The 15,045-nt window shown below is 35.6% G+C and overlaps 3 protein-coding genes across 3 annotated transcripts; all 3 read right to left on the reverse strand.

The window, feature by feature from the left end:
* Positions 1-581: 581 nt before the first annotated feature.
* On the reverse strand, positions 582-5,666 carry LOC137717277 (uncharacterized). The gene is made up of 6 exons (XM_068456586.2): positions 4,975-5,666; positions 4,750-4,873; positions 4,464-4,587; positions 3,385-3,424; positions 2,968-3,265; positions 582-917 (listed from the first exon to the last, which is right to left on the reverse strand). The coding sequence occupies exons 1-6, from the start codon at positions 5,155-5,157 to the stop codon at positions 841-843; spliced, it is 846 nt and encodes a 281-aa protein (XP_068312687.2). The 5' UTR covers positions 5,158-5,666; the 3' UTR covers positions 582-840.
* Positions 5,667-8,262: 2,596 nt separating this feature from the next.
* LOC148694645 (uncharacterized) lies at positions 8,263-11,093 on the reverse strand. The gene is made up of 5 exons (XM_088699061.1): positions 11,076-11,093; positions 10,789-10,881; positions 9,076-9,147; positions 8,697-8,898; positions 8,263-8,429 (listed from the first exon to the last, which is right to left on the reverse strand). Exons 1-5 carry the CDS (start codon positions 11,091-11,093, stop codon positions 8,263-8,265), a joined length of 552 nt encoding a protein of 183 aa, XP_088555187.1.
* A 1,401-nt stretch (positions 11,094-12,494) lies between these two features.
* Positions 12,495-12,914, reverse strand: LOC148694646 (uncharacterized). The gene has a single exon (XM_088699062.1). It carries the CDS (start codon positions 12,912-12,914, stop codon positions 12,495-12,497), a length of 420 nt encoding a protein of 139 aa, XP_088555188.1.
* Positions 12,915-15,045: the final 2,131 nt, after the last annotated feature.

Consider the following 15,045-nt stretch of genomic DNA (forward strand, 5'->3'; position numbering starts at 1 on the left):
TTATTCAAATAAAAGAATCATTACAATTAATTAATTAATTATTAAACATAAGGGCTAAAGTAATTTAGAGAGTTGACTACTTACTTCCGAAAGTATACTCGAAGATGAATTCATTTGATCATGAGGGCTATTTGATTTTGATCTCATTGAACTTGAGAGAGTTCTAACTAGTAAACAGTTTGAGAGAAACTGAACTTGAGAGTTCTAACTAGTTCCAACTTGAGAGAAACTGAATTTGAGAGAGTTCTAACTAGTAAATAGTTTGGGAGACACTAAACTTGAGAGTTTTAACTAGTTCCAACCTGATTTTCCTTTGTAGGCTCATAGTAGGTCTTTGTTTGTTGTCATCACTATATTTATTTGAAGTCTTGCTTATTGTCATACATTTTGGATATTGTTACTTACTTTTTGGGAATTGTTATTGACATCCTCCAATGAGCTTTAGTACTCTTCTCATTAAATTTTATCTTATCATTTTACACAAGAGGAGTAGAGAATGACCAACAAGAAGAGTAGAGAATCACTAACTTATGGTTGCCGAGCTGCCTCATATATTTATTAGAGAAACAGTACACTTGAAATGAACAAAGTAAATGAAAATAGTTGATAGTAAAATGTGAATGATTAGTTGATCATCTCTTTCTTGTAATATCTGTGTTGAACACAAGAAATCTTGAAGCAGTAGTCACCTAATGTTACAGATTTCAACCCAAAAAGAATCTTACGAATGACTGACAACAGAACGTAAGGATCGAGTGATAAGGAACATAATAAATTTTAATCATAAAGTTTATACAATTGAATGTTTTTCATCAGATCATGTATTTATCAACGAGTACTTTAGGCATCTGGAGTGCATTCTGAAGTAACAACTCCAGGTTCTGTTTCTGTTGAGGCATGTTGTGGATTCTGCGAATCTGAAACCAACAATAACAATACATATATTTCCATGAGCACACCCTCATATTAATATATAGGAAGTATGTATACACAGGCAAACACAATTTTATCTGATGAAGGGTAACCTAATCAAGCCTAGGTAAGAAGATCATGGTGATTGCTTATTGTAACCTAAAACTAAACCCTAAATTGGGTTGGCGTTAAGTAGAAAAACTGTACGATGTATGTCAGTATATATATTAGCTAGAATGGTCCATAACTTCAACATGACATGTCATGGATGTCTTATGAAATGAGACAGCGTCCGACAGAAAAATCTGTGCTTATATATGTGGGGTTTCAAAGAGTGGGGTTATGACAATTACAAACTCTATGGCCACCATGAAAAATGACTAAAAAATGTTCCAACCACTTAACCACAAGCGATCCACGGCATTTTTGGAACATCGGCAAGAAAAATCACTTAGCATTAAGGCTTAATAGCATTTTTTTTTTTATTGATAAGTGAGAAGATTTATGTTCGAATATCATAAATAACAAGTCGAGTTCAATACAAATTTATTTTCTTATTCCCTAGATGTAAATAGTGTGTGTGTGTGTAATATAGAAACCGTTTATTAAAACAACATGACATGACATAGTAACTATTTTGCAAAACAAATTTTGTTATCAAACTTTAAACAATACGACATAATTGATGTTATAATGAACAACATAATACGTCTGACAAGATAACAATATTACACGTAAGTGTATAAAAAGTTAGTTGTAAATTACAAAACGTATAGCAACGTATAAAAAGGCGCTAGGTGTCATTTCCCAGGGCTCCAACACCAAGGGCCCGAAACTTTTTATTTGTTATATATTCATTATGAAAAAAAAATTTAAGTATTTTTATTTAAATTCCAAATATGTCACATAGTACTACGATCTAGTGATATTCTTCTTCACTTATAAGTGAGAAGTTTTAAATTCTACTCTCACCAAAGACAAATTTAAACCACATCAAATATGTCATATCGCACTCTTTTATCTACAAATTGTCTTTAGTGTTTCTATAAATCTTGGGTGTATGATGATTTATTTGGATACCAACAAAATCATCCAAAATTTTTAATATAATGTTAATCTGATGTTCTTTTTAATTAGTGACCTTAACTTTTGTGTGTAGGCCGAAACTAAAAAATATATTGGCACAATAGTAGGGGTGGGGTGTCGGATTGGGGGGTGGTTTCCCTAACCCTAATTTTGGTTCTTGAAAGTTTAAGCTAAGAAACGGAAAATACAAAGAAATCAAATCTATATGTTTTTTTTTTTCTGGGGAAGACAACGCATCGAAAAAGTTGCATTGTAATTTTTCACTATGAGCTACCAAAAACTCAAAAACCACCTGAAGCATATATATAATTGTATATATACTTACGATGATATTTTTTTTCTTCGTAAAATTAACCTAGCTTCCCTCCTATCCCCCACGTCTTAATTTCCCTGACTGATGATTGGCAGTATCTAACATGCCCGGACCTCTCTAAACAACCACTTGACTCCACCATACCTTGAGAATAATGAACCATAATTCTGAGGCTGAAGCTACATGCAGTCACTGTTAGTTTACATGTACACTCTGCTATGCTTCTCTGTCATGACTTTCCAATATTTGACCTTCTGCTTCTGGTCATCACACAAGCCATGCAGCAGCCAGCTCACTCACATGGGTTGCACTTCCCCTCCTTGCCCCACTAGGTCCTCTCCCCAAATAGACAAATCCCTAGGGAACCTAAATAAAACTTCCTATATATGTATTGGGATTAGTTTCTAGCTATCCACAACCATTTTCTTTTATTGCAAATGATATTTGCACTAATCTACGATAAAAGAAAAAGAGAGAAGGAGAAAGTTTGAATCCGAAATGTAGTGAGTTGAAATGAAAGAACCTAACTACTAGGATAATTTACCACTTGTTTTATCAACAAAGTTATAATAGTTATTTTCTCTAATTTAGTTTGGATTATACCTTCACTTCGCATGCAATATAAATAAATAAAAGGAGAGAAACTAGTTAATTACCAGGTGAAGGAAAGGTAAAATTAGGAGGATTATGCCTTGAGGTGGGGGGTGGTGGTAGGAGTGGAGGATTAGGATAGGAGCTGGAGGAGGGCTCCATGTTGTGCGTAGGATAGTAGAGATAGGAGGGGGCGAGCATACGATGCGCCTGGGGTGAAGAAAATGTTCCCCTTGGAGTTGGAGATTGAAAAGAATAGCCATGATAGTAATATGGAGTGCCCATTAGTGAAGATGGTGATGATCCATACACTTGAGGGTAGTACTGAGGTTGTTGATGCACTTGTGGGTTGTACATAGCATGCTGCAATATTATTGCAACCATTCAATAATGTGATCAAATTGTTGCAAATGTAGAGAGAGAGAGAGAGAGAGAGAGAGAGAGAGAGAGAGAGAGAGAGAGAGAGAGAGAGAGAAACTCACTTGATGGTGCCCATAATCTGCAGGAGTGTAGGTTGGGTAGCTGCAAATCATTATTCAATGAAATTGATGAGTTAGGATGAGCAAAAACTTGCTTAGAATGAGACTGTCAATAGGGTACCATAGAAAAACCTTTTTGTTTTTTCTACATCGAAGGGTTTCAAGCACTAAACTTAGCTTACTTATACCCATCACCCTAGTTACCTATTTATCCCAAATCTTTCTTTCTAATTATACGTACATGTTCTTAAATGTGATAGTTACATAATTCGAAAATGACAAAATCTACTAACAAGAATTAATAAATTGAGTTCAAGTGAATCAGAAGTAACCTAATTAATACAATCTCTACCTTAGTTTTGCTAGTGAAGTGAATCCCTATCAACCGATTTTGGGTGCCACATAAATAGATTCTACAAAAATTCGAAAACACAAAAGACTTAGGAAGCACGATCACCCCCTAAACTTGACTGATCATGACAAAGATTCACCACGAGAACAGATCAAGAATGTATGTGTAAGCAATATTATATGTGTCATCATCCCCAATTGTCTTTCCCATTAATCTTACAATATAAATACAAAAAAAAAAAAAAAAATACATACAGCAAAAAGGGGGGTCTCTAAATTTGTGCACTAAAGTAATTAACTGAGGACCACCATGACTACGACATTGCTTAACCCTTCTCTTACCCTTCTTTTTCCATCTAAAAGTCAAACGTAAATTGTTTAAATTACTTTGCTGAAGATTTCAACAAAACAATTTTGCAAAGATAATACAATGTAATTTTCAACAATTAATCTCTAGTAGTTAGTTAAGTCATTCTTTTTTATATCGGAGGTCTCGAAATCAATTTTCTCTTTCACAAAAATCACTTGTGGATAATTTTGGTTAATATCACCAATGTACCATAAACTATATGGTTGAAGGGTTGTCCTTATGCAACTGTAGCCAGATAATATTTAATGTAACATTAAAAAGATACCGACACAACGTCTGTCTAGCTACTCACTTTTTTATTTCAATGCATGGACCATTTCTCTTTTAACACAGCCAAAAAAAGACATGCAACACTAATTACCTGTAAGATGGATATATTATAGGAGCCGATGGCGGTAGTGGTGGCGGTAAAGGGGGCACTCCGCGGTAGGACTGTGTAGCCTGTGGTGCATTTCCATGGTATGGAGTGGCGCCTTGGTTTCTTCCTGTATGAACCATAAAAATGTATCTCCAAATTAAGTATTTTATCAAATTTCTAGCAAAATTTACTACTTGTCATCGATCACTTTGTTTTCATAGAGCAATAATCAAGGAGATGAGAATCGAACATACGAGCTCAAATTCATGAGCCGAAATGCACAATGTACCTCTCGGGGGAGAAGGTCTTGGACGTCCCAGTGAAGCAATGTTACAATTTGCTCTTCTTCCGCCGATCACCGGGTTTGGATTAGCGCAAGCCCTCCTTGCGGATTCAGGATCACGAAATGTCACCTACTCATATAATTATTAAAACCCTAATTCAGAAACAAGAAAAAGGAAAGAATACACAGCGATCTTCGAACACAATATATACGCATCAACATTAGACTTACGAATCCGTAGCCTTTAGATTTTCTAGTATTTTTGTCGTCAATAATAACAGCTTCAAGAATCTCCCCAAACTGCTCAAAATATCTGCGCATTTCATCAGTTGGTGTCTCCCAAGCTAACCCTCCGACAAACACTTTTGTAAACGTTGTGTCCCCGAACTGCGATCGATAATGTGAATGCGCCATGGCATCTAAATCATCAAAATCTCACAGCTTCTGTTTCTGTAATAAGATGATCTTTTAACTTGTTTTTGCAGCTGGATGAACTCATATAGTCAAAGAATGTTTGACTAAGAAGAGCACTGTTAGTATCTTCCACCTCATATTTTTGTTGATCTTCTTTGCTCCTCTGCTAGCTCTATATGTGTCTCCATCTCCAAATATTTATTCCATATTTTCAATTTTTACAGGAAGAAAATCATTGAATACACATGGAAAATTAAAAGGGTTTTGGATTGGTTTAAAATGTTTGCTTTTGTTGGTTGTATTGCTGTCAAATATTTGATGGGTAGTTTGAAATGGAGAAGTTGGTTGTGTGTGTGTGTGTGTGTGAGAGAGAGAGAGAGAGAGAGAGAGAGAGAATCCGACAGCTGCAATCAAACTCTGATTTGCTGGCTGTGAATTAGGAGAGGGAGGGAGGGAGGGAGGGTGTGGCTTTGTAATACCGAATGACAGCTCTGGGTGACTGATGCACTAAGTGTGTCCTCTCTGTCTCTGCATTAATAAACCCTCCCACCCTCCAACCAAATTATAATCCCACTGCTACAATTTTTTTTTCTCTGTAATTTACTTCCTATACTTTGTGTTCTTCTCCATGTTGGGCTTTTTAGCTCTTGATAATCTTGATTATTTGCCACTTAGCACTGTGATTTATGGCATGTTTACCTAGGGAATGTATTTATGTGGGTCCCATCAATTTTGGGTATGTGATACATAACGAAACTATCTCATTAACATAAGGGGTTGTTACCTATACCAACTTTCACATCCACATTCCTTTTAATCCCTCAGTCTTTCATATTCTCATACTGCGTAATTAAGTAAACACACCCTTAATAGTATAAATTCCTTTTCACTTGTATATGATAGATTTTTAGTTCAATTCTTGTCAATGGCCGGCTAATACATTGTGTGGCTTAATTTAAGTCGTCCACCTTTTGTATAAATATATCATTTGTATTAAAAACAGTCTTAAATATTGGCCCAAAGATATTGATAATTAAGTTCAAGTAGACCCAAAAAGCAAATATAATGTGTTGTGATCTGTAATCAGTTAGCTTTCTTTTGTTTACATAATTGATACAAGGTGTGGGTATGAGATGCCCTCAACATTTGTACTCATTGTGGGTCTGCTAGCTAGGCCATTAGACCATTCGCTCATCATCGAGTTGCCACTTTGTATCGACAAATGATTCAGTGGATGTATTTTACAAACTACAACTAACTAAATTTGTTCACCAAATAATGTAATAATACTAATTAATGTGTGTCAATAACTCATAATGGTTTAGACTTTAAACTGTAGGGTTTTAAATTTTCTTGTCATATATAGAGGGTTTAAGGTTTAGACTAAATTCATTTTTTTGTAAATCAACCAATCTTAGTTATTTAGTTTAAATTACAAACATACTAGGAACTGATCGATCTTAATTATTTATTAAGACTTGATCAATCTTAAATTTTAAAATTTTCGCAAATTAATCTTAATCTTCATAATTTGATGAAAAAAAAATTAAAATTCAATCAAACACTGAATGTCTTAGTTCTTTTGATCTCTCTATTTTTTTTGGTTTAAGCAATGGACCACAATTCTTGGTATGTGGAAAATTGACAATTGGTTTTCTCCAAGATCACCAATTTTGTTTTACTCTGCACATGTTCTTCTGCTTTATGTTACATTAGCTGGTTTATGGTCAAAAGAACAGCTAATTTTAGCTTCACAAAGATTAAGATTTGATCTTTATTTTAAGATTGATCAACTGCTTCAAAATGCTAAATCAAATATTCCCACATGACCCCATGTTCTTAACTGTCTAATCATAAGCTGTTTATAAAGCCAACTTCCAAACAAGAAAAGAACTGAAAACAAACAGTAGCTACACTACAACAGAATTGGTCTTTTGCAGCGCACAAAGGGTGCCGTAAGCCCCAAGCAGTAAAAGCCCATGTCGTAAAAGATGTTTTGTCAAATACGATGTTCACTAATAGCTGTGAATAATTTAAGCAAAACACGTCGTAAATGCTCTTTAGATATGGCGTTAATGGAGTGTTGTAATGCTGCAAAAGTAATTACAGCATACATGTGTGCCGTAATTTATATTTGATACGGCATTTATTAAGTGTCGTAATACTGTGAAGGCAATTACGACATATGGCGTACATCGTAAAAGAAGACTGCCATCAACAATTACAGCAGATTTTGCATGCCGTAGTTTACATTTATTTTTATTTTTATTTTTAACAATTCATTTTAGATAGACCTCATTTCATAACATCTAAATCAATATTGTAAGGAGTACAATAGAAAGATAACAATAATCATCATAAACGAATTAAACTCTAAATACTTAGATTAATTAGTAAAAATTGTCAATTACTTTACAATTGGAAGTTTACAAAAAAAACCTTAGTTGTTTTGTTCCTCTTACAACTTATGCACATCCTAAAGCTAACAGAGGAAACTACTGATGACCATAAGGCAACATCATACCAAAAAGCAATATCCCAAGCACACCCTCCATCTCCATTTTCATGGAGCAACCAATTTCATCACAAAAGAGCACCATACCAAGAAGGAAGTGTTGAGCAAATTCTCAAATCTATAGGACCAAAATATAAGGCAACATCATACCAAAAAGCAATATCCCAAGCACACCATCCATGTTCATGGAGCAACCAATTTCATCACAAAAGAGCACTATACCGAGAAGGAAGCTTTGAGCTAATTCTCAAATATGTAGGACCAAAATATAAGGCAACATCATACCAAAAAGCAATATCCCAAGCACACCCTCCATGTTCATGGAGCAACCAATTTCATCACAAAAGAGCACCATACCAAGAAGGAAGCGTTGAGCTAATTCTCAAATCTGTAGGACCAAAATATATATATAGCTAGTAAGTGAGAAAAAACCAAGAAATAACTAAAGTAGAAATTGATATAAATTTAGTGAAAAATCACAACCAAAATTAGTACTTTTTAATCAAGAGCTAGTCAAAGGAGATAGATTCGATTGGCCATGCAATTGTACTAAGGAGTGCATCGTCAAGAAGAAAAAACTCACATGTTCGTCAAGGTAAGTTTATCCTAGATACAAGTATCTCAAGGACCCAAACTTTCCAATGATTTGGTCCAAGTGGCACAAAATGCACCAAATCTTGAGGATTTGTGGATGCAATTTCAGCAAGTGCAACAACTTCTCTAGTCCCTGTCCAATTTAGTAATTTGCACTTAGTCCCTTAAGGTTTGGGAGAATTATGATTTAGATTACCAGAAGAGGCATCAAGGTTGGAAGATTTAGCTTAAGGCTTGGAAGAAGTAGCATGATGGTTTGCTAAATTAGGATGGTGATTAGCTGAATCATTTGGTAAGCTTCCAGATCCTTGATGATTTGTGCTAACACAAGGAGACTGCCATTAAAGTAGACCATAATTTATGAGTTTGATGCTAATTTAATATTTAATAATAATAATAATAATAATAATAAAGTGTACGAAAAATGTACTAACCGAGTTAGCATTTTTCCCCATCCGTCTAACTAGTAGGGAATGGACAATATTTTTCAAATCTTCGAACTCTTTTTCCAGCATAATAACTCTCTGACGATTATATGTTTGAACACTCACTTGTGAAGGTGTTGCACCAAACCCAAGTCCCCTTACTCTACGTCTACGTTCGGGTCCATGCGCTTTGGCAAGAGCATCATTCTTAACAGGGTTTTTATCAACAGTTGTTACATTCTTATTTGCTTCTTGTATTTTTTTTCTACGATGAAAAAGCAAAATGTTAACTTATAAAATAAAGACTATAATACTAATACAAATGAGTATAAATTGTTCCATTCATTACCGCTACAGTTGCAACCTCTTCGTTTAAAAATTCACCAGATTTCCTTGTGTGCCCACGAATCCAACATCTCCCCTTGTTATTGCATCAGGTGTTTCACTTTCTTTTATCTACATCATTAGAAATTTAAAAATTACAAAAAAAAAAAAAGCACTAACTGAGAATATTAGATCATAGTCTTCATACAGCAGCACCACTCACAATTATGTTAAAAAGTTGTTGTGATGCTGCATATGGAGTCTACTACCAAGGAGACCCCTAGGGTAAATCTCTAAGGTAAGGCTCATTGTAATCTTTAGGGTAAAGGTATGTAAATCACATTTCCCTTGATTTAAGGGAGGAGACTGGTTGGGGTAATGTCTTTGTGTAAGGTAAGGGTGGCCAAACGGGTACAGGAACCGCAGGTAGGGGCAGGTAATTCAGGTTCGGGGCTAGTCTAAATTTTCTAAACATAAAACGAGGCAGGGCAATTCGGGTATATGAAATTATCGGGGCGGGGTGGGTCTTGAAATAGGAAGGAACAGGCCCCCAGCCCAGCCCGTTTCTTTTCCTCATCCCTAGTCTTCTCGATCTCTCCTCCCCAACTTCTTTCATTTCTCTCATACCTCAAGACCTCATCCTAACCCGTTCCCAGCTTTCCACTGTCCCAGCTCCGTACCCCACCACCATCATCGTCAGACCTCCATCTCTCCTAACTCGCTCCCAGCCTCCTACCGTCCGCTACCATCATCATTAGGCCTCGATCTCTCCTGACTCACTCTCTGGAAATCAGTCTCTCTCTCTCTCTGACGAACTCAAAGGGACGGACGAAGTCAAACAACTTGAAACAACGTCTCATCCGTCTGGCTTAAACCCATATCTGCAGCTCATGACATCTCATTCGTCCTCTTCAGTTTTAAGGTATTACATTTTAGGGATTAAGGATTGAAAATAAAATTAAGGTTTCTAGATTTAGGGATTTTGTTGGGTTCTTGAACCTTAACCTCTGTAATATTTCAATTTCAAATCTTTTATTGAATTGAATTTGAATCGACTGGGTTTGAAACTTCTGTTGAATTAAATCGAATTTGAGCAGGAGAAGAGGCAGATCTAAGTTGGGCAGCGTCGAATCTCATTGTGGGTGGCTATTTGGAACTGGGTTAGGTGGGTTTAGATCTAATGGTGAGGTGGCATGGGTGGAGACAGCATTGAGTGGCGGTGGTTCGGGCGGTGTTATTGAGTTGCAGAAGAATACGAAGAAAGGGTGTGGCCATGGATGGATACCTTAAACTCAATTGAATTTTTTTCTGGTTTTGTTTGTATTTAATTGCTTATTTATGATAGTTATTGATAGATCTTGACATGCCCATTTGATTGTTATTGTCAATGCTGGCTTGATTGTATCAAATTCAAATCGATTGAATTGTATCCCAGAAAAGAAAAAAAAAAAAAAAAAAGGCAAAGGAACCGTGGACCCGACCCGAATCGGCCCGTTTCTCTTAAGCCCGGACCCGGTCCGGTCCCTTCAAAATTGGGCCCAACCCGACCCGTGCCCACCCCTAGTGTAAGGTTTAGATTAGGTAGGCAACATGCCTTCTTCTTTCTTGTCGGCTGCTTGCTACATCCATCATTCCCATCTCTTTTCCATCTCTTTTCTCATATATACCCGAACTCACTCTTGTACAAACATACATGAAATATACATTAAAACTTTAAACCAGAAAATCTACAAAAGTAAAATATGACTAACAGAAATAAAAATTGTAGTTTACCATCTCATCTTCAAGGCAAGCATAGCCTTTGCGACTCATTGTGTGTAGCATAGTTTGCTTTGCCCTCATTTTCTTGAATCTCTCACTTATCTCCTATATATCCAAAATTTATTCAATATAATTGTTATGGATTTGAAGTACTGAAAATAGAATGGATATATTTGAATAATAGAAAAGAAATATTGTTACCTTATATTTTGAATCTAAGTGTTTCTTAACGAAACTCCGCCATTGTACCAAACTCACATTATCAGGCTTGAGTTGCTTTGTATGCCCATTAAACTCACCTTGGAAAGTATACCCATTCTTTATCCATTGTACACCAATTAATCTCTACATTCTACATTGTCGAGTTCTCTAGTTCTAGCAGTCAACATAGTAGCTACTAAAACATATACAGAAACTTAGCATAATCAAGGACAAGACACAAAATAAGCCATCGATTACAATAATGAAAATAAATGACTGCTCATTTACATAATTTGTTATACCTGAATTTCTAGGCATGCATTGACAGTGATGAAACCTTGATAAGCTAAATAAGCAACGATGCAGGCATATTATCAAACCTCCAATAGCCAAATAAGCAGTGCTTTAAGAGATTATATACTCTCAGAATAAACCACAACTATTTGTAAAACATATCAAATCTTCCCTAACTTGTCATCCAATATCCAACTTGTATCATCCAACTGTCAAGTCTTAAGGAGTGAAGACATGAAAGATGCAAAACTTTGTCACATCCACAAATGCATCTAAAATCTACAAGATTTAGACCTAAGTCCTAACTCCTAACCAAATGAATTGTAATCTCTTTTTCCTCCAAAGGTAATTTGAAGTTGATGCATTCAAATTCTTCTTCTTTAGTTTTCCTTGGTTATCACAATATCAACATTCAAATGGATTACATAAATAAATCATCAATCATATATGTTATCGGTCGTTTTATACTTTTTCGAAAACATACACACTTGTAAATGAACAACCCAACAGTAATCAAATACTTTATAATGATCCCACGTAGAAAACAAGTATGAAAACTAACAAAATTACTAATAATGTTGCATTAAAAATCAAAAAGATTCATAACTTGTAAGTGCACGGAATTGTCGTGCCAATAAACTACTTTTCTCCCGGATTCTGATCATCTTCTGGTTGCAACAAAGACAATAAAACAATTTTCTTGCAACAAAGACAATAAAACAATTTTCTTGCAACAAAGACAATAAAACAACCAATGAAAAAGTGGTCAAGAGGACCACTAAAGGAAAACAGAAATGCATGAAGGAAACAAAACCGTCCTAAAATTTGAAAAATTAGCAGCCCTACAACATCATAGACTCCTCGTCAAGTTATCCCATAGCTCCTCAGCCCTTACTCCACCATACCTTCAAAAGCCCTTTATTTCTTTTCGTCCAGACCACACAAATTACAGCAAGAACCAAACACCCTCATATAACTCTGGCCTTCTTACCCCTACTAAAACTTAATAAAAGGCAGCAAGTAGAGAAATTTCACCATTTCACCTTTTGTTGTGAGGCTACATATGATTGATGCTACATCTGCTGCATGTATTGATGCTGCATCTGCTGCATGTACTGATGCTGCATATGGAGTCTACTACCAAGGTGACCCTTAGGGTAAATCTCTAGGGTAAGGCTCATTGTATTCTTTAGGGTAAGGGTATGTAAATCACATTTCCCTTCTTATTGGGCACTGGCAATGTCCTTCTTAAGTTGAAAGACACGTGCATAGTTGTTTTGATTTCCATACATATCCTGCAACGCTTTCCAAAGCTCACATGAAGAATTGTAGTAGCTAAAAATCTCAGCAACATGTTTCTCCATGGTGTTGAGCAGCAAAGACATGACAAGTTGATCCTTGCAAAGCCATGCACCATATGTCGAGGAAAAGATGTCTGGAGCTTCCACACTTCCATTTACAAACCCTAATTTCCCTTTGTCTCCGAGAGTAAGAGACATAGCTCGAGACCAGGGGAGATAATTAAACTCGTTCAAGAGAACTGAACACAAACGTTGATTGGTGTTAACCTCGACGGCTAAGAAATTTGAAGGAGAAGTATGCGAGATGTCACCCTCTATGTTTACTGAATCTTCTTTAGCCATGCCTTAAGATGGAAGGAAAGATGTAGCGAAAAAAAATGGCCAAAGGCAGGTTACAAAACCTGCTCTGATACCATGTAGATTTTCTAGTTTTTTAAGTTTCAATGTATATTTCATGTATTTTCTGTACAAGAGAGAGTCCGGGTATATATGAGAAGAGATAGGGAAAAGAGATGGGAAGGATGGCTGCAGCAAGCAGCCGACAAGAAAGAAGAAGGCATGTTGCCTACCTAATCTAAACCTTACACAATGACATTACCCCAATCAGTCTCCTCCCTTAAATCAAGGGAAAGGTGATTTACATACCCTTACCCTAAAGATTACAATGAGCCTTACCCTAGAGATTCACCCTAGAGGTCACCTTGGTAGTAGACTCCATATGCAGCATCAGTCATATGCAACGTCACAACACCTTCATTCAAGCCATATTCCTTCAAATACTCATAAATGCATACATAGCACCAGACAAAGGATTGAAATTGAAATCTACATCCTTTTTCATAATTACAAACTCAACATTTATATCATTGAAAAGGGTAAAACCAAATGGTTAAAAATACAAAAGTTTCAAGAAAAATATTGAAATTGCATTTTCTAAAAAGAATAAACAAGTGAAAAAAGAGAGATGTGTTGGATTAGGAAATCACCATGGCCGGCCGGGGAGCTTGACGAGTCGTTGTAGTTGGGGACTCTGGAGAAAGAAAGGAGAATCAAGCCAAAAAGCCAAAAAGCTCCTTTTTGAGCATTGGGAAATTGAAACAAGTCTAATGGTGCTGGGCACTCCAAAACACATGAATTGGTTTAATAAAAAATAATAAAATGTGGGTTGAGAAAATTTCGGCGGGAACTAAAAAATAAATTCAGCGCCAAATTGTCTATTGATTGACTAGAAAATTTTGGGTTGTTTATAACATAATAATTTTCCAAAGTTAGAGTCATTATTTACGACGTGTCATTCATGTCATAAAAGGTAGGGACACAAATATATGAAAATTTCACATTACGACATAACGTGAAGCCTTAAAAGAGAAGGAAAATGTGTCGTATAAATTATCAAATACGACACACAACGCTTAAGCCGTAAATATTTATGTTTAACGACTTGCACAAAAGCACTGCTGTGAATGTGAGATTATGCACAAGTATTACGACATGAACTTTATGAATGTCGTGAATGATATTATTTACGATATATCAGTACTGTATGTCGTATTTGCCAAGTCGTAAAAGACCCAAACTGTTGTGGTGCTAGGACTACATGACCAATGGCTTCAGATAAAAAATCATGTGCATTGCAAGCTATGGGCGGCAGCTAGCTAGCTTGCCAAGTAAAATCAAAATCTATCCCAATCCCAATCCCTGTCAATAATTTTTAATTAAACAAAAGGTTCATGCTCTTTTTTGCATTAGAGTGTGTGCGCGCACGCGCGCGCAAATGGAAGATCATTATCTTGTTCATAAAGCTAATGGACATGCGAGCCATAAGGTCTCTTTTGAAGGATTCATAAACATTCCAACTTGGGATTACATGATCCTGATTTCCACGTCGTAAAGCTTTGATTAATTAATTCTATGAGGTATGCAGTGTAATGTTACCATATAAATTAGGTTTATATTGTTGCACTATGATTCTGAATTATATATACAGTCAGACTAGATTCTATACAATTAACCGTTTTGAAGAAAGAAAAAAAATTGTAATTAATCGTTTAAAACCATAATTGAAAAAGTAACTTGTGATAAACAAAAAGCAACTTAATTATGCATTAGTGAGTAGAGAGGTTCCAACTCATTTTCTTGATTTCCATGTTGTAAACTTGTAAGGCTTGGCATCAATTTTCTTTTATCAAACTTTATTGGTTATTTTTTAAGCTTTAAATAGGAGGGGATGCTACCAACCCTTATAAAAGCTTGGGAGTTGGGACAACGACTGTATAGTGGATAGGGTAATGTTCTTTTTCAATGTTATGAAATTGAACAAAACATCGATTTTAAAATTAAATTATTAATAGTCTAAATTCCTAATTTTACAAATATTTTATGTTGCCAAGCAACGAAAAATTTGTTTTAAATATTTGAAATGTTCTTTTGTTGTTGTTTGACAACATAAGATGAGTTCATTGTCAGAACTATG

This window comes from Pyrus communis, chromosome 8, assembly GCF_041283825.1.
Source record: "Pyrus communis isolate YQ-2024b chromosome 8, ASM4128382v1, whole genome shotgun sequence".
Lineage (NCBI taxonomy): Eukaryota > Viridiplantae > Streptophyta > Magnoliopsida > Rosales > Rosaceae > Pyrus > Pyrus communis.